Source organism: Phalaenopsis equestris, unplaced genomic scaffold, assembly GCF_001263595.1.
Source record: "Phalaenopsis equestris unplaced genomic scaffold, ASM126359v1 Scaffold000250, whole genome shotgun sequence".
Taxonomy (NCBI): domain Eukaryota; kingdom Viridiplantae; phylum Streptophyta; class Magnoliopsida; order Asparagales; family Orchidaceae; genus Phalaenopsis; species Phalaenopsis equestris.
Genome location: NW_018164692.1, coordinates 507,133 through 526,820, shown reverse-complemented (window position 1 = coordinate 526,820; position 19,688 = coordinate 507,133). Strand labels below are relative to the sequence as shown.

Below are 19,688 nucleotides of genomic sequence, written 5' to 3'. Positions count from 1 at the left end.
TATATATATATATATATCTGACGGATAGTAGTATTTTTTAAAAAAATTAATTGACTACAAGCCTAAGAAAATATATAATCAATTAAAAGTATTAATGAAGAAAATAGAATAAAAATTATTAATTTAGATTCAAATGATTTTTAAACATTGCCCCAATCCTTAACATCTTATGGCTACGTGATTAGGGTTGTCAAAATGACTTCTTGTTCGTGAACGGCTCGTGTTCGGCTCGCTAAGCAAAATAGACGAACACGAACACACTTTTTAAGCTCGAAATATAAACGTGCTGAGTCTGGGCTCGCTCGTGTTCGACTCATTTACACCCCTAGAGAGGCATTCATGGGATCTATGGTGTAGAAGCAAAGCAAGACTCTTGCTCATCTTCCAAGCTTTGGTCTTTTTTGGCTCTGGAGTAATGCTCTATCTATAGAGTCTAGGTTACAAATAAGAAAGAAATTCATATCATTCTGATCGAACGACCCGAAGAGATTGCATTGATTTGTTGGCAATTGATTAACATTTAAGTACTTTAAAGATCTCATAATTGAGCAATCTTGGGCTCGTTGGATTCGTCTTGTCGAGACTCTCGATATGACTATAAGCATGCCAGATTTGGAATTCCTTTGATCTTCTAATTATGCGTGAAAGCTCCAGCAAATAGTTTAATGCCTTGATATGGGCTTAATTGCCTCGGATTGCATAAATTTTGCTTATGTTAGATTCGTCTCATTGAGCCAGTTAGTTTGACCATAAGTTTGATGAAATTAGAATTTTAGATGGCTTTCGATCGAAAGTTTTAACATTTCTTGCTAAAAAAATTTATCTCGAGATTCTAGTCACTCCTCGAGGTTTGTCTTATATGATGGAAATTCCTTGATGGCGTCTTCGTAAAAAATAAATTTTAGGTGTTGGATATGCAATTAAATACATAAGAATTAGGCGGTATGTATGTAAATGCCCCAAAAAAATTAAATGTATTTTTAAAATTATCACACACACACACATGTATGTATATCTTTGATGAGTAGTATTTTTAAAAAAATTAATTAACTACAAGGCTACAAAGATTTATAATCAATTAAAATTATTAATTAAGAAAATAGAATACAAATTATTATATTAGTTTCAAATGATGTTTTAGATCTTGCCTCAATCCTTAACATCTTATAGCTACGTGATTAGGTTTGTCAAAATGACTTTTTGTTCGTGAACGGCTCGTGTTCGGCTCGTTTACACCCCTACTCAAGAAGGCAGCAATGACCAGATGAATATAGCGAAAGCGCTTATTTTCTCTTAATATTTAAATTTAAGGTTGAGCATTATTTGGTCAAACTTGAACAAATTTGATTGATTCAGTTTGATTTCCAAAATAATTTTTGATTCTAAAAATTCAATGTTCAATTTTCGGTTTCTGGTTTGATTTTAATTTTCAATTAATTGAATAAATAATTTTTTTTTGAAATTAAATAGAAAATTCCTGAAATTAAATTGATATTACACATGTAAGCCATTTAATTCTCGATGTTTGTATATAATTGAACTCTAACTAACAACTAAATTTTTAAAAAAAAATTAAATTTGGATTGTAATTGTTTTGATCGATTTTAAAATCAATTGATTCAAACCGATTAACAACAGTGACCGTTTGTCTTGCAGTGCTAAAAATCGAGTGTGTTTGTCATGGCTATTTAGGTGGAAAAATTATTACGTCCGCCGTCCGAACGCCGAGCTGCGTCCAAGCGAATGCCGTGATACAGAGATGTCGTCACCCGGACGCAGCTCGGCGTCCGGACGATAGATGTAATACTCTCTCATTTGGGTGATCCTCGCTATACACAAAAGTTTAATTAGCGCTTTGATTTTATAATTCTCGTATCATATAAAAACATGAGTTGTTCTTTAATCAATTCCCACACTCACAAAATCAAGAACTTCCATGTGAAAGTTAGGGCTTTTAATGAGTTTGAGTTGATTTTAATTAATCAGTTAATTTTATATATATATATATATATATAGGGCTGTCAAAACGGCTCGTTGTACGCGAACAACTTGTTTCGGCTCGTTAAGAAGCTCGTGTTCGGCTCGTTTTGGCTCGAAATACTAATAATCAATTATATATATATAATTGATTAGTAGTATTTTTTATAAAATTAATTGGTTACAAGGCTACAAAGATTTATAATCAATTAAGAGCATTAATTAAGAAAATAAAATAAAAATTATTAAATTAGATTCAAATGATGTTTTAAATTTTTCCTCAATTCTTAATATTTTATGACTGCATGTTTAGAGTTGTCAAAACTACTTATCAAAACTTCTCTTTGTTCGTGAACGGCTCGTATTCGGCTCGCAAAGCAAACGATACGAGCTGAACACGAACACACTTTTTGAGCTCGAAATATAAACGAGCTGAACACAAGTTAAGCCTGAGCTCACTCGTGTTCGGCTCGTTTACACCTATATATATATAGTTAAAAGTCTTTGAAGCTCGATACTCTGGCTTCATGCTAGGCCCAATGTGTTTGTTTCTCTAATAATTAATTATATTTTGTTAATGTGTTTTTCATTAAAATATATAATTTTGTCCCTTAATTTTATCTGTGTTATCATCTTCATTGAATGGCAAGAGAATATGCTCTAATGTTTTGATTAGGATTTTAAAGATAAAATGGAATAAAGTATAAATAAATTGTAAGGAATCCTCCAAAGGATTGATTCAATGCTCAAATGAGAGATGGAAAGACCAAATGGGCATAGGGAAGGGCAAGAGGCATCACTCAAATAATATGATAGTTCAATTAAAAGAGAAAAAAATAGCTAAATTAAACTCTTATTTTAAGATGAGATAGAAAGGGGGAAATAATATGACAAAATGAGCACAATGATTCATGGTGGATTAATAAAAATGGCCTACATCTACTACATTAAGGGTTTAGCAATAATTTCAAGTGATGCATTGGAGAAAAGAAAGTAGACAATAAATTCATAAATGTAAACAAAAAAAGAACATTGGTGCTCCCACAATTGTGCCTTTTAGAGGTCATGTTATGAAACTACTTATGTTTTATAAGGTAGTATTAAGTGAATATTTGCTAGCATTAATAAGATGTTTTAATCTTGATCGAAGGCGTATCACTATAAGTTGTTTGAGTATAGGGGCAAATGATCACCTTGCTTTTATTGACTTTCAACTCTTTTTTTTCAAGTATAGGCGACTTATGACGAAGTATTCAACTAATAAGATGAGATATGAGCGAGTATGTATATTTTGAGTAGAATATATGCTTTAATTTAAAGTAGTCTTCAAAAGTGCTTAGCATTGTTCATGTGTAATTGTTGACTTCGTTGGTGAAATAATATATTTAGTTGGAAGCTTTAACAAAATTTTTGCTTATTTTTTAGCATCTCAGTGAAGGATGAGTAAATAATAGCCTTGCTTGCTTGACTTGATTGTGAAGTTTGTTTTCGTGAATCATTTTTGTGCTAATTAGAATGGATTTCATTAAGGACTTCTTATGATTTATATAAACTTTGGCAATTTAGGCTACTTTTGGGGTAGGATAATTTTTTTTTTGTATGGCGTCTTTTATAGATAAAATATCAATATGCATTGTAGATAAGTGCCCAACCACCATCTTAGCCAAATATTTGAACAGCTCAAACGAAAGAATCTTTCAAAAATATAGGAAAAGTGTTTTAAAGAAAGAAAAAAAATATATTTATGAACATGTACCATCATTACATTGATAGATGTTCTAGGACTTGAATGGAAGTGGAGTGAGGTTATCTGCATTTTGCTAAGAAGTCTACTATATGATTTCATCCCAAGAGATGTGGACAGTAATAAGTTTTTTTTTTTATATAGAATCATTGATTACACTTTGACCAATTGTGAATTACCCACTAAGTTTTTGATCAATATGTTTGTGTTGTGATCTAAGGCATTTGAAATAAACTTTATGTTTGCACAAAAGTAATGAGTTTTATGCAAATCTAATTTCATATGTAAAAATAATTTATTAATGTTCTGCAGATCTAAAGATTAAATTGTAATCTTCTTTTTAATAATAGCAATTGGAGTTTCATAGAAGGTTTTTTACTAGATACAGTCTATAAGAGCAAGTTCTCCTTTTTCCTCCGATGAACAAAAAACATTCCTCAAGAATGAGACTTCTCCCTCAACGTGGTTAGCAAAAAACAAAATGAACTCTTTGGGGTTGGCATCTTGGTCTATAAAACATCATTTCAATTTAAATAGATTTTATGAGTCAATCCCAAAACATCATTGGTATGCTCTCTCATGTTTCATGTGTAAGGAATTAGGAAGAAAACCCCGAAAAGAGAGGATTGGGGATGAGGAAGGGAGAGGGAAAAATTATTTAGATATGTGAGCATAATTGTGATGGGAAGTGGAAAAATGCCAATAAATATTATACCTCTAGAAAATATGACTTTATGAAGGTTAGAGGAGAGAGAAAAAAATGAAGAATGACATGACATGTTGATAAAATCAAGATTGAATATTGTTCCATCTAACAAAGCAAAAGAAAGCGAAAAACAGGAGCCGGAGAAAAGTGCAATCGGTGCACAAACACGTATCACATTTGTTGAAAATAATGTGCATAATTTTAAGAAAAAAAGTTTGAGAATTCACTTTGCACAATTAATGATGTTGAGAAGACAATGAAGGTACACGAGTATCCTTCCATACAAATAAAATGTGATATTTCACAAGATTTCTCATCTTCTCATGCAATATACTATTCCTTCTACAAAATGCCACTAAACATAAGCTCCTTCCTTCAATTGCCCTAATGCCTAAAAAATACTTAAAAAATGACTGAATCTCATTAAAAAAACCCGCAACATGTTATTTAATCGAAATTATATATCAATCAATTCTTTTATGATGGAATTTAGACTAACATGGAGTGAGAAATGATTTTCAATCTTTATGATTAGAAAGTAGCTATAATCTTTATATTTTGTATATAAATTGTGTGTATATTTACAATTTAATTAGCCCAAATGTAAGAAAAAGAAAGATGATTATTTATGTGTTGGATAAATACATGAGAATTGTGTTGTATTTATGCAAATTTAATACAACTCAAATAAATGCATGCATGACATACAAAAGTCAGACATCATATTTCAACTAACTCCGACTAACTTCCAAAATTAAGATCCAAATACAGATCAAAAGCAAATTGTCTAACACAAGAAGGACAATGCATCTTGTTGAAATATGAACTTTATATTGATTTTATTTTAGTAAAAATATCAAAAAATAAAGCAAAAGATAAAAAGTACATCACTTTTTTATCAGTCTTTTACAAATATTATTATTTTTTTATTTATATTCAACTTCAATTCTAAAATAAATATTGTAAAAACAACCAACTTCATATTAGCTCAAGAAAGAGCAGCGCAGTTCAGGTTCATAAATAAGGCGTTTTCCAAGCCCACCAAGAGATCTTCATCATCATCATCTTCCTCGCCGGCGGCCATCAGCACCGCCTTCATTTTTCTCCGCCAATCACCACAAGTTCTGCCCTTCTCCGACGACTCTGTTTCTAGCTCTGCATCATCGTTCCTCGCAAACCTCCCCCTCACTCTCGGCCGGCTATCAGCTAATGCTTTCCTGCAAGCGTACTGCACCCAAACATTCTTAAAAATCAAACTTTTTTAACATGGGAATGAGGAAAGTATGAATCCTGATTTTAGCAAGGGGTGCTGAAAATTCTTGCTAATGTGCTTCATCGATAAACATCAACTCTATCTAAAACTTTAAGAACTGATTTTCGATGTAAATTTAATTTCTTTACTTAATGAGCTAAAAATTTGATTCAGTTTAGATTATGTTTTGAAGTAAAGGAGTCAAAATCAAATTAGTATTTGAAAACTGGGGAAAGAGGATACCACTTACAGTTATCTTCTTGCGGAAGTTCCTCTGGTTTCTCTTGTTCCGGTACCTCTCAATCCTCTCCCGCCGATCTTTGGCGCTGTAGCGCTCGACCTTCATGCCGGAGGTCGCGCCGGAGCATAGGGAAGCGTTCATATGCTGAAAAACGAGATTTTTATCTCAATATCAGAATCAAAATCACAGTAAAAAAGATCACTTTTTTTTCTTTGACGAAGAAGATAGTGAATCAAAGATGTATGCATACTTGGAGATCGCCGGAGCAAACTTCGAAGTCAATGAAAGGGAGCGAAGTGGAAGAAGGGGTAGCATAAGAGAATTTGAACATATTTATGGTTTCAGCAGCTCAACGCCGGCGAGAAGGAAGGGAGATTCGCTAGGAGAGGTGGTGATGATGGAGAAAGGGAGGGCGAGGGGGAGAGGATTATATCGGTTTTAAGTGGTGGAGCCTTAGAGGCGTGTGGCTGTGAACCAAATAGAATTTATTAAATTAGATAAATATGAATTTATTAAATTAAAAAATTATTAAATTTGAAATGATGATTGGTTTAATCGAGGTTAAATCCAATTAAATTTAATTGATATATTTCGCATAAATTTATTCAAAATATTTTTTTCCTGCACTAAATTCATTAAATCTAAATAATAAGTGGATTTAGTAAATCAGGATTTAATAAAAAAAGAAGCAAAATTAGATTTAACTTAACACATTATTTATTTAAACTATTTATTGTGTTTGGCTGGATTCACATTAAATCTAATTTAAATACTCTTAAAAGTATCATACCAAAGTTGTCTTCAATGGGAAGGATCATGAATAGGGATTATTTTTTGTAGAGAGGAATTTGAAGATTGTTTACTATCATGTAGAAAACAAAGGTTCTACACAATCACACATTTCTCGATGGTATTGACCTTTGATTTTGTTCTATAAGATGTTCGATTGATTTGCCCGATAAGACTATCAAATTTCTGGAAAACTTCACTGTAAGGTTTATATTGCATTTTTTGTTGGAAAGTCATCTAGGAATTGAGAGGGTGCTGGGTGGAATTGATTCAATAAAGATAACCAAGATCTCAGTGTTCAAGTTTGTGCAAACTATTGATATGTCTTCTTGTTCTTACTCTCAATGGTTTTCCATCAATGTTTTGGGGGATTACTCTTTATTTGTAGGTCATAACTAAACATTTTGATTGCATCATATAGTTGCTTCTGGAATTAAACCAAACTGCATATACTTCAGTGATCACTTTGAATACATGCAACAAGATGATGTCGATCGTGATGGTGGACTTTTTGATCTTCACAATAAATGTTTCCAATATTTTTTAGACTCATATTCAAGGCCTAGTTGGGCAACTTCAATCTAGTTTACACCATCTCTTTTTTAAATCAAATATTTTAATCTTTATAAAAAAGCATGAAACATAAATATCTTTGAATTATAAGTCTAATTTTAATCTTTTTTAATATTTTTTTTTTTTTGGATAGTATGTTATAGCATTTTCTATTTACATATATTCCTTTTTTTCTTTTTTATTTAAAGCATAGATATTAATGATGTCAGAATCAGCTTAATTCATTTAAAAAAATCTAGTCATAAATTAGAATTAATTCATTTTTGAGATAAAATTAATTGGAGCAATAAGTTTTGCAACAACTAACTTTTAGCTTAAACATTTTTTTCTTACATCAATATCGAACTTAACTGTGACCAATAATCATTATTAGCCTTATATTGAAAACTTGCATGTTTGAATAAACTAAAATGGTACTTGTTAATAAAGTAAGAAACAACACAATCTTTTCAAATTACTTAAATACCAAAAAGATATTCATTAGAGTTTTGATGATCCAAAAAGATCAAGATTCAATGCATATTCATTTAGGACTTTATTTATTCTTAATTGACTAACATCCATGCTATGATAGAAATCTAGCTACTAATGACTATGATTTCATGGTCACATAGATGTATTTAGCAACTTTAATTATCAATAAAACATTAAATGTAGCAAAGAGAAATGGTGATACAAGACATTGTAGTGCACTTATTGGCATAGTTAAGGAGATGAATAACTTTGTTGATTTTGCAGCCTATAGTTAATTAACTAACAAGTTAGCAACATAATAATTGAGAAAATGATTTACAATAGTAAATCCTAATTAACGAAAACTCTAATTTTAAACCAAAAAAATTGATCTTATCAATCAAAAAGCAGATGCAATCCATTATAATTCGACAACATATCGTTAAGAGCTTTTTCAAGTAACTTAAGAGATTTTAAATAAGAAAACATATTAATATATAATAAAGTGTCAACATTGCAATCGACAACAAAAATTCTTAATGAGGAATTAAGTATAAGCACCAACAACACTTAAGAACTAGACAAAGAAATTTATATTATACTTATTAGATTATTCTTGTACACATCTGGTTAATGAAGCTAATTTAGCAAAGAAAGGTGGATAGTGCATGGCTATTCAATGTGGAAATTGATGTTTATAAAAAGTTAATTTAATCATATGGCTTTGCTTAGCTATACCACATGTTCAATAACTCTTGTGTTGGAATGTTTTTATTGAACTTTATATTTTGGGACTTGGTGGTCTTTATTTGAAGCTTGCTAGTAAATTTCAATGCTTGATACATGAAATTGAAATAAAATGAAGATGGTGCATTATGTTTCATGCTTAAAACATGTTAATTAGTTCAACTTAGTTAAAGGAGTTACCCCATTTCCTAAAGCTAAATTAATCCATCAATATGTTCTCCATATGCTTCTTAGTTTATATAAAAAAAAAATCCATTATTAAAACTTCTGAATAACTTGCACCTCTTTGGCCTTTTCTCTTGATGGCATGTAGAAACTTGATCATTTCCTCTCTTCTTTCAATAAAATCACGAAATACAAGGTTAGACATACTCTTTTAAAATCTTACATAAAGTTCCCTATAAGAAAAAATAAGACAAAAATATCAACTAGACATATTGATTAAGTGGCAATCTAAGTTGAGTAGCATTTTCTTATTAAGGGTTTTAATTTCTCATTAAAATTTTCGTCCTTACCATTAGAAAAATAATTATTTCTTAAATACAAGGAAAAATTTCAATGCAAGGTAATTACAATATGCCAAGTATGGGTGGATTCTAAATTAGTTTTTACATTACAGGTTACCTTGATAATTGGTGGATGATGGTTTGTAAGAGTTACCTTATTAATCAGTATTGTGGGTTTAGTGCCCCCTCTTACTCCTTAAATCCTCCCATATTTACATGACACTTTCTAAATCAATCTCCACATTATAGTTTACCTTGCTAAACATGTGAATGATGGGGTTGTATTTTTTTTCTTCTTAATTAATGGTGTGGGTGTCCTGCAACATTTGCCTTGTTAATATTTTAGGTGATAAGTCTATTATATAGTTTTTAAATAACATACAAATTTATTGATTTTTTTTCTCCCTATTTGCATACCTTTTTGTTATATCCAAAATGATTTCCACTGCATTCATCTTTCTCCAGTTCCCTCTTAGTAGGCCACCCTTATAAATCAAAAGAATCATTCTGCCTATAGAGGGCTTCTAAATATATATATACATACATACATATATATATATATATATATATATATATATATATAAGTTCTCTTGACATAAACCACAAAAGAACTGTCTAAAGTAAATCATATAGTACTTAAATCTTGAAAAGCAACAAGAAAGTTCTTATACAAAGAGCTTCGTAGCCAAACCATAATACAAAATCAAATTTATTTTGTTAGAGATTCAAAGTGACAACCTACGAAGACATATCCTCATGGTCAAATTACATATCGTGGAATACTCAAGAAAACTCATGATAAGAGTTGTTGTGTTTGCATAAGGTTGTTCTAAAGTATAAGAAACTAAGGATATCCCATTATGGGAGATACTCCAATCATCAAGGCATAAGTAAACCATCAATAAGAGGGAAAATTACTGTGACATCACTAGTACACACCATTGAACGAAGAGGGCCTTCAGTACATGTTTATAAGAGACTGAAAAAAAGGAAAAATTATGTCTAAAAGAGGTAGATCAACATGTAGATCAAAAACAAACCTATATGGTAGAGATAGTCGGGTCGAGGCTCCATGGAAATGACTTTTAAGACCTTTTACCTACTAAGTTGTGAAGGTAGTTGATGCAACCTAATTGGGGATCACTTCATCAGTAGCCCATGTGTTTCATTGTCTTGAAGAATCAATAGACCCGAAACTGATGAAAAAGATTTTAAGCATATATCAATCTATCTAGACAAATAAGGTTGAATAAGGAGTATCCCTATCAAGAGTATGGATAGGAAAACTATATATAAGGGAGAAACTAAGGATATCCCATTATGGGAGATACTCCAATCATCAAGGCATAAGTAAACCATCAATAAGAGGGAAAATTACTGTGACATCACTAGTACACACCATTGAACGAAGAGGGCCTTCAGTACATGTTTATAAGAGACTGAAAAAAAGGAAAAATTATGTCTAAAAGAGGTAGATCAACATGTAGATCAAAAACAAACCTATATGGTAGAGATAGTCGGGTCGAGGCTCCATGGAAATGACTTTTAAGACCTTTTACCTACTAAGTTGTGAAGGTAGTTGATGCAACCTAATTGGGGATCACTTCATCAGTAGCCCATGTGTTTCATTGTCTTGAAGAATCAATAAACCCGAAACTGATGAAAAAGATTCTAAGCATATATCAATCTATCTAGACAAATAAGGTTGAATAAGGAGTATCCCTATCAAGAGTATGGATAGGAAAACTATATATAAGGGAGAAGAAATAGATGACTTAGCTACAAAGCTAAGCCACCCAACAAAGGACTTATAATCTTGTATGGATAAGGAAAGCCTCCAACACCCTAACCAAAAAATTGTATAATGGCGTATACTAGGCTAGTCGGTTTGAAAAGCAAAAGTACTTTTCTCATGTAATGGAGTATATATGTAGTAAGTTGAGGCATCCTAAGTGTGGAGACCCTATTAACATGCTTGAGGGTAATATCCATGCATTTTATGATTATTTTAAAACTAAGATGAAGGCCATGCAATAAAGTAAGTGTAGGAAATAAAACAGTAAATTTTAAAATCTTGAATGGTTAGTCTTAACTTTGATAACATAATTTTTATTCTAAGGAGCATAACCGAGAAATGTGATAAGGATAGAATTTAATAAATTTCAAGTTCTACTAGGTTAACTACAATCCCAAAAGCAAAAGGGTGTTTGGGCTTCACCCATAAATTCATGTGATTTTTTCTAGTTGGTAAAGCCATAGTCCTCTCAGATCGTTATGGGTTTGCAGGAAGTTTTAACACATCAATTGACCAAATTGATTAATAAATAAAACATGAAGTAAAACCAACACATTAAGATTATAAGATTGATTTTAGAAGTATATTTACAACCTACATAACCTACATATGCATCACAAGAGAAAGGTAAAGGTAACCTACTCACTAAGCATGAAGAAGACATGTAAAATATCATCAAATCACTAAACAAATTCACTAAGTACGTGTCACAACCAGTTACAAAACAAATGTAAAAGCCATACTTAGCTTTTCTTCCAACAATGTATCCAAGCCTTTCTTGCTCCGATGTAATGCTTCTCCTTTACAATCTTCTCTCAAGATCCTCACCAATCACTCAAGAGAGATGGTAAAAATACAAACTCTAATCTTCTCTACGTCTTCCTTGGCTTCTCCCAGCACTTTCCAGATCGTCCTCTCATTTCTCCTCTGCCCCCTTGTGTTAAATCCTCATCTGAGTGGCCTTAAACTGCCAAAAATAACTCCAAATTTGCAGTTGAGCAACTGCAGAAAAACTGGCATGCATTGGCACCCAGAACTGACTCCTGTGTGTTGCCTTCTAGGTTTGGTGTACAGAGAGCTGGCGCATAGGAGCTAGTTGTGTGAGCTCCTAATTTGCTCTGTTCAGCTCTTTTTTGCTCCTTTTCCATCCTGGTTCACTCCATACCTGTACGAAAAATACAAGAACATCTTCCTTTAAAGTGCATTTTCATCAAAAAAATAAATATAAAAAACTAAGGAAATGAAGTATGATTTAGGACATATCAAAGCCATAAATACAATGCAAATGCTTAGGGTAGAAGCTTGATCATGACTCATTGATCCATTTGGATCAATTCAGGTCAAGATCCGACCATTGGATCAGCCAGATCAGGCGCTTTTCGGTGAACATCCACTTTTCCTCAGCGAGAGGTAGGAATTGAAATCACGACCATCCATTTCCAAGGGTTCAAGTCGAATGACCGTGACTTTTATCGTATAGAAAAAAATAAATAACTATTATTTATATCCTAATTATTCTATTGTTTATAAAAATGAACAACTTATTTGACTGAGTTTAAGAGGTTTAATTAAGCCAACGTAAGTTTTTCCCTTATAACACTTTGGCTTTTGATTAATAAAATCATAGTGAAAGCCAAGCTCGAGTATAGCTTGAATTTATAAACTTAAGAACATACTTTTTCTAGAAGCCTTAGTTATACCTCTTACATCAATTTAGTTTTTTTTTTTTTTTTTTGTTAAATCTTTTAAATTGGTTGCACTGATTAATGCTTTATCAAATAATAGAAAGTTGTTAACCTAAATTTGTAACTATACAAATTGATACCTCAAGATGACAACTTTTTAAATAATTGTCCAGTAGAATGCACGATCAAGTCATAAACACATATTCAATCGAGTCACAAACAATGTGAATTCACTGAGTCAAAGGATTTCATAAGAAATCAAGTTGATTATAAAATCTCAATTCTCAAGTCTATATTGTGAATTATCCATCAATTTGAACCTTAGGAGTCTTTGGTTGCGCTAACTGAACCCATGTCTTGTTATTGTAGTCTTCTGCCAGATTGATCTTTCCTTGTTAGAGCATTAAACCAGGTGAGTAATCTATGAGTTATAGCAGCTCTTAACTACTCATCCTTCTCAATTTATCAATAGGAGAAGTTCCATTGTTTAAATAATCTAAAAAAAAACGAATGAACTTCACATATCATTCCCACAACACAAAAGCATACTACTTGGAAATTAAGTTAACTTCTCCATTAGCAACCTAGACGAATCAACATACAATAGAAAAGGTAATACTGCCTCCTATCACCACAACAAAAAATAATAGGAGAAAGAAAACATACCCCAAGCCATTACCACCAATCCATCTCTGCTGATCAAGGGGACCCAAAATTTGTGTGACCATGATGCCTGTTTGGTGTTGGGCTTATGCATAAGAAGAAGGATGGCTTCTTTCGCCTTTCTCCAAACAAAAATGTTCTCAATGGAACCTTAGATTTTGTGTCGAAGTGTCTAGCATTTTGTTCCTTTGAGCCCAAAAGATCAAAGCTTTCCTTCATTATTGAGAGAGCCTTCACAATCTCAGATTGAATTGCTTTCACATGATCCAAACCAGTTTGTAACTCCTTTGTAATTTTGTTGTTCTCCTGCTGCATGCTGTGAAGCTCACCCTGGAAACTTGCAAATTGGTAAGGAGTTAGCTTGGATTCCTCATTTTCGGAGTCCCTTGAAGCCTTTGAAATCTCTTTACGGATGTTGCAGAGAGTTTGGTACTTTAGTTGAAGCTCTCCTTTCAGTAATTCATTCTGCTCTAACCAAATCTGGAGCTCAGTATGAAACTCCCTCAGTTTCTTATCAAATGGCTTGTCTTCTTTTAATATATGCATTGGGGACGCAGAAACTGATCTACCTTCTTTATTAGAACCCTTGAGCTTCTTCAGGTCAGCTTGCAGCTCCTTGAAGGATGTTTCAAACTTTTGTATTTGATGATAAGATGTACTGAATCTTAGCCAGAAGTCCAGGTTTTCATCAAGAAGAGCGTTAAGCTCAACTTTGAACTTTTCCTCTATAGGTGAAGTTGTATGCTGCTGATTTGAATGGCATAGCTGGACTTCCTCTTCAGATCCATTGATGCCAACTGGAGAATCTGATTTGGTTGTAATTACATTAATGAAGCTTCCATTCTCCTCTTTATTTTGCATTTTATTTCCTTTCCGAGAACATGCCACACCATTAGGAGTGTGAGAGAATAGTTTTTTCCTTAGAGCTCTTATTTCCTGATCTTTTACAACATTCATACGCTTCAACTCCTGAATCTCTGTCATCATCTCAAAGTGGTGCTCTTTGTTCTTCTTCTCCATTTCTCTTAGTGTCTTCTTTGTCTCTTTGTAATTTCGAAGAATCGTTGTGTACTCATAGAGTAGCATTTTATGCTTGTCTTCTGGTTCATTATAAAGCAACTTCTGCGCCCCATGAATAACTTCTTCATCCTTAAGCTCATTATCCTCTACTAATGATGAGGCCCTTCCATCAAGTTGTTCTGCTTTTGATTCCTCCAAAGAATCAAATATTTGAGAAAAAGCCTCATCAGAATGTAAATCAGCATGAGGCTCAACCTGCTCCTTCACAAAGACTTCATTCTTTTGAGCTGCATCACCTCCTTCATCCCTGGAGTTATTTTCCTCTTCAACTTCTTTATTATTCTCCAAATTTTGTATATTTTTAGTTGAACTACGACTGCTAGACTGTAATTTTTCTGAAATGTTGTTAAGACTGTTAAATGCCACTGCAAAGTGAGTTTGAAGGACCCCTTCCTCATCATGCATGTTTTTCTCAAGATTCTGAATTCTAAGAAGCTCGACATCTGCCTGCCTTATTCTAACATTCAAACCTTCGGAATCAATCATCAAATTAGCTTTATTTTCCTCCAATTCTCGAATTTGCCTATGAAGCTCATCAGTCTCCAACCTCAAGCTCTTTATCTGCGCTCTTTGTGATGAGATTGTTACCTCCAATCTAATGACTTTCTCAACAAGTTCATGAATCTGTTCCACAAGGTCAACATCTGATGTGTGAGAGTTAATCTGGAAGTGTTGCTTCACCTGCAGACACATGGAGTACGGGTCCAGTCCCTCATTTCCAAGGAGAAACACATCATTGTCTGTCTTGCTTGTTTCTTTACCAAACATCTCCTCCTCCATGTCTGGCAAGCAATTCTCTCCCTTGAGAGCCAGTAGTTTGTTTCTCGCTTCCCTAATTCTCTTAGATTCTATGTTCGCTTCTTCGCTCGATTTCTTCTGTTGTTCCTGCAAGCTGACCAAGCTTTCTTCACACGACGTGATTGCAGCGGCGGCCATCAAAGCGCGGGCCTCGTCCTCTGCAATCATAGAACTTACACCTAAATCCTTTTGCAATGTGTATGCCTCATCTTGCAAAGCAGTGATCTGATTTTCAATCTCCCAAAACTTGGCCAGACCGCTCTCATTGGAACTCCCGATGAATTCTTTCTCTGTCTGGAGAATGAGGATTTCTTTCTGCAGCCTATCTATTTCATCCTGCGCATTCTTTTTCGTGATGCCTGGCCTAACCTTCTTACAATTCTTGTTCAGAGTAGAAACTCCATCTCTCCTCTCGTTTCTTGAGCTGATCCGCAGTGTCTTGTTGTGCTTACTGGTATCTATCGTGGTGAATTCTCTTGGGGAGTCATCTTCATCATCATCGTCATGCATCCCGAACTGACCGGGGAAAGCTGATGCAAGGTTGTGGTTGGCCTTGTGCAGATCGCCTGAAATTCGATCATATCGATCTGCCAGAGCTTTATAAGCTCGATATGTCTCTTCGACATATTGAATCAATTCAGGTCTTTTCTGGTAATACATCTCTGCCTTTTTGCCGAAGGAGTCGGCGTCCACTTCGATGAGCTTGATCATGTTCTTCACCTTCTCCTCCATTTCTGAAAAGACATGGAAGATAAAGTTTCATAAGCTTTATAACTGAGAACGCTCACTCTTTATTTCATATCTTATATAAATGTTTCTCTTATAACATTTTATAATAGGGATAATTACATACAGGGCACTAGAGACATTCCCAACTGATGTATTTATGTATGTCACGATTAAACTATAAAAAATTTGATAAAAATATGTAAAAAAATGGGTTTGAGTTTTACCCTGTATTTAATTTTTTTGAGCTTATGAATCGATACATTTACATATGTCACGATCAAATCATTGAGAATTTGATAAGAATGAAAGATGTGAGTTGGGATATTATTGCATATTGTTGCATTCGAGTCGAATTTGAAAAAAATGATAAAAAAGTGTATTCATTTTTGTAAATAACAAAGATTCAGATGAAATAGGTGCGGATATGTAGTATTATTGTGTTGTAATATCACGAGAATACTATCAATCGTGTTTATTTTGTAAAAAACAAAGATTTAGATGAGATACGTAGGGATTTGTAACATTCTGATGTTATTATTTTGTAATATCACGGGAATACTATCAATAGTGCTCATTTTGTAAATAGCAAAGATTCAGACGAGATATGTGCGTATTAGTAGTATTCTGATTATATTGTGATGTAATATCATCAGAATACTATCAATTGACATGTATGACGTCCGCACGTAATATTGGCTCAAATGTACAGAGAGAAAAGGAGGGGAAAGAACTCACCGTGGAGATTGCTGTCGAGCCACCTGGACTGCCTCGTTCGGATATTGCTCGCCCACCACCATGAGTAGGCATTGCTTGCTGCTCTCTGCAACATCCTCTCTTTTTGCGGAAGAGAGAGGAAGGAGAGGAGGAATTGGAAGAGGAAGAAGAAGAATAAGCCAGAAAAGGGAAGAAAATACAGGCAAATAACAGGAAGAATGAGCGGTCAAAGCCAGAATTGGGTCGTACTGATGGTTATGCTTCGTTTGACAGTTTAGGGGCATTTACATACATGCCACCCAATTCCCGTCCATTTACAGCTAAATTTCGGAATCACATCAAAGATACCTTCTTTTTTATTTTGAAAAAGTAAAATGCGTTTCTTTCATGCATGCATAGGGTGGTATGGATGTAAAAATTGATGTCTATAATGTTAAGAATGTAAATACATATGAGTTGAGTGGCTTGTGTGTAAATGTTCTAATATTGTAATTGTTTAAGCTGGCCCGAGTTTGAAAAGATATATTGTTAGTTTGTTCATGGGCGTGACTGTATTGTAATTTCATTAGACTGGATGTGATCGTTAATGAAATGATAGTCTATTTCAATATGTTTTGTTCGAGCATGAAAAGTGGGGTTATTAGCTTTGGCCATGGCTGACATTTTATTACAATAAATTGTTGTAGGTATAGGGTTGGAAACTTGAAAATCTTTGAGAAGTCTCCTTAGCCATAGAACTTCTGTCACAACGAAAGATATAGCTTGGTATTCAGCTTAAATTGAAAATCTAGCAACATTTGGTTGTTTTTTCACAGTCCATGAAAGAATATTAGGACCTATGATGGTGCAACACTCAGTGATAGATCTTCTGTTATTCACATCACTGCCCAGCTTGCGTCAACATAGGTGTGAAGAGTGAGAGAGCCTACTTCAAATGGTAAACCAAATTCAGAGGTGTTGTAAAGATATCTTAAGAGACGCTTAAAAAAGTTGATAATGAGATTGAAGGGGTTTCAAAAGATTATGGGAGAGTGAATTAACATTAACCATAATATATGTTCTAGTCAAGGTGAGGTACTATAGTGAGTAGACTAGTTGCCCATATATAGATGGAATGGGTGAAAAATCAGTTAAACACTTGGTAGAAACGGTTTGCGGAGTAGAGATAGGTTTACAAGTTGCCATTCCAACTTGGCGAAGTATTTCATGCACATAGTTTGATTGAGATGATAACCATATGATTTGTGTGTAATGTTGATCCCAAGAAAAGTAGAGACTGAATCGAAAATTTTCATAGAGAAATGATGTTGTAATTCTTGTTGAAGTTGCTGCATCATACCAATATCATTTCCAGTGAGAAGAATATCATCTACATAAAGTAGAAGATAAAGCAGGTGAGAGTTATGATGGTAGATGTAAAGAGATGGATCAGCGTCACTTATGATGAACCTGAATTTAAGTAAATGAGTGGTGAACGTTGTATTCCACTGCCTTGGACCTTGTTTGAGACCGAAGATAATTATTTGTAGAAGACATACATGAGATGGGTAGAGGTTTGTAACCAGGTGGTTGATGCATATAACAATTTCTTGAAGTTGACCATGTAAGAATGCGTTCAGACATCCATTTGACATACTTTCCATTTATAATGAAGAGTGATGATAATTAAGAGTGGTATTGTAGATAATTTTGCTATGAGGATGAAAGTGTCTATATAGTTAAGGTCAAACACTTGTTGATATCCTAAAGTCACTAATCAAGCTTTGTAGCGAGCGACTAAACCATCGGTGGTACGTTTTATTTTGTAAGTCCAGTTACTTCCTAGTATAGGTTGATCAATTGGAGGGGGAACAAGCTTCCAAGTGTGTTGTTTTTATAAGGCATGAAATTCTTCATCCATAGCTTACTTCCAATGAAGAAATCTAACAGCCTACTTGTAATTGCACGGTTCTTGTTTTAGGGATTTATTGTGTAAGAGATTGAGAATCACCTTCTTAGGGAGAGAACCAATCTCTGAACGAGTGACCATTGAATCTTTTGGTGTGGGAGGTTTGATAGATGGAGGATGGCTGTTAGGATTAATGCTAGAAGAAGAATCATTTAGTAATGGTTTTTGGGGCAGAGTAAATTGAGAGTGGGCTTTTCGGTTTGGAGCGCTGGGGGGACAGCACAGATGTAGGAAGACATGGGGTTGATTGCATATTGGAGGTAGGTATGAGAAGTAGAGGTGAAATGATGTAAGGTGTTGGAGGAATGCTTGGTGGATGACAGACGGCCTTGTAAGAAATGATGGATTCGTTGAAAATCATATGTCTAGCTATGATCAACTTACCAATATTAGGGTTGAAAAACTTATAAACTTTGATTTTGGATGGATAGCCTAAAAAGATACAGGATAAAGATCTTGGTTGCAATTTACTCCTATGGATGGGTGGTAGCCAAGAAAAACATTAACTTCGATAAGATTTGAGATGATTTAGTGAGGTGTGGCGCCATAGAGAAGCTGATAGGGGATAAATGTCTAGTGACTTTGGATGGTAAGTAATTGATCGAATAGATGATTGTACACACAGTTTTGAAAGTAATTGAGCTCAAGTATGCCCTTGAAAGTAATTGAGCTCGGTGGGCTCAATGGAATAGAATAAATGGAGGTAGCTATTAGGTTTAGCTTAGCATCTTTGGTTGAGGTCAGGGAGGCCAGGGGAGGCGTGAGTGAGCTGAGGGAGGTGGTTAATCGATTGGGAGAAAACCTAAGATGGTTGCGGGTGAGAGGCTGAGTTTTTTTGGGCAGGTGGTGCGCAAACAATCACTTGGACCAATGTGGGCTCGATTTTGAGCCGAGTTAGTGGTCCTGGGCCGGTTTGGTCGGTTGAGCTGGCTATGGGAGAGGGTTAGCTCTTGTTGTGGAGGGAGAATGTATTGAGGCTCATTAAGTGAGCTCAATTGAACCATGTGAGACTTGGGTATTTGGTTTTGGGTTTAGGATGGGCTTTAGCTTGATTTGGATTTGGATAGGTTTCTCTCCATTGAGTTTAACTCGGTGGATTAAGTTCCATTTGGACTTTAATTAGGTTTAGTTTCAGCATCATTGAGTTTAACTCGATGGATTAGGTAATGCTTAGTTCCATTTAGACTTTAATTAGGTTTAGTTTGAGCATAGCCTTGTAGATGTTTATGTATATAATAGATTCACACATATATGTATTCAAAAACAAAAGGATATATATATATATATT

At 34.0% G+C, this 19,688-nt stretch overlaps 2 protein-coding genes across 2 annotated transcripts; both read right to left on the bottom strand.

Annotated features, from left to right (window-relative positions):
- Positions 1-5,385: 5,385 nt before the first annotated feature.
- On the bottom strand, positions 5,386-6,347 carry LOC110024148 (transcription factor GHD7-like). Its single transcript, XM_020723936.1, has 3 exons — positions 6,171-6,347; positions 5,930-6,064; positions 5,386-5,655 (listed from the first exon to the last, which is right to left on the bottom strand). The coding sequence occupies exons 1-3, from the start codon at positions 6,249-6,251 to the stop codon at positions 5,416-5,418; spliced, it is 456 nt and encodes a 151-aa protein (XP_020579595.1). The 5' UTR covers positions 6,252-6,347; the 3' UTR covers positions 5,386-5,415.
- Positions 6,348-11,570: 5,223 nt separating this feature from the next.
- On the bottom strand, positions 11,571-15,761 carry LOC110024147 (protein NETWORKED 2A-like). The gene is made up of 2 exons (XM_020723935.1): positions 13,135-15,761; positions 11,571-11,948 (listed from the first exon to the last, which is right to left on the bottom strand). The coding sequence occupies exon 1, from the start codon at positions 15,739-15,741 to the stop codon at positions 13,168-13,170; it is 2,574 nt and encodes an 857-aa protein (XP_020579594.1). The 5' UTR covers positions 15,742-15,761; the 3' UTR covers positions 11,571-11,948; positions 13,135-13,167.
- Positions 15,762-19,688: the final 3,927 nt, after the last annotated feature.

Bases quoted from the DNA above. Each gene is read 5' to 3' on its own strand.
- LOC110024148 (XM_020723936.1), bottom strand. From the start codon at position 6,251: ATGTTCAAATTCTCTTATGCTACCCCTTCTTCCACTTCGCTCCCTTTC. The intron at 6,065-6,170 runs GTATGCATACAT...CTCGTTTTTCAG, and splicing joins TTTGCTCCGGCGATCTCCAA to CATATGAACGCTTCCCTATG. The intron at 5,656-5,929 runs GTAAGTGGTATC...GTTTGGGTGCAG, and splicing joins ACTTCCGCAAGAAGATAACT to TACGCTTGCAGGAAAGCATT.
- LOC110024147 (XM_020723935.1), bottom strand. From the start codon at position 15,741: ATGGAGGAGAAGGTGAAGAACATGATCAAGCTCATCGAAGTGGACGCC.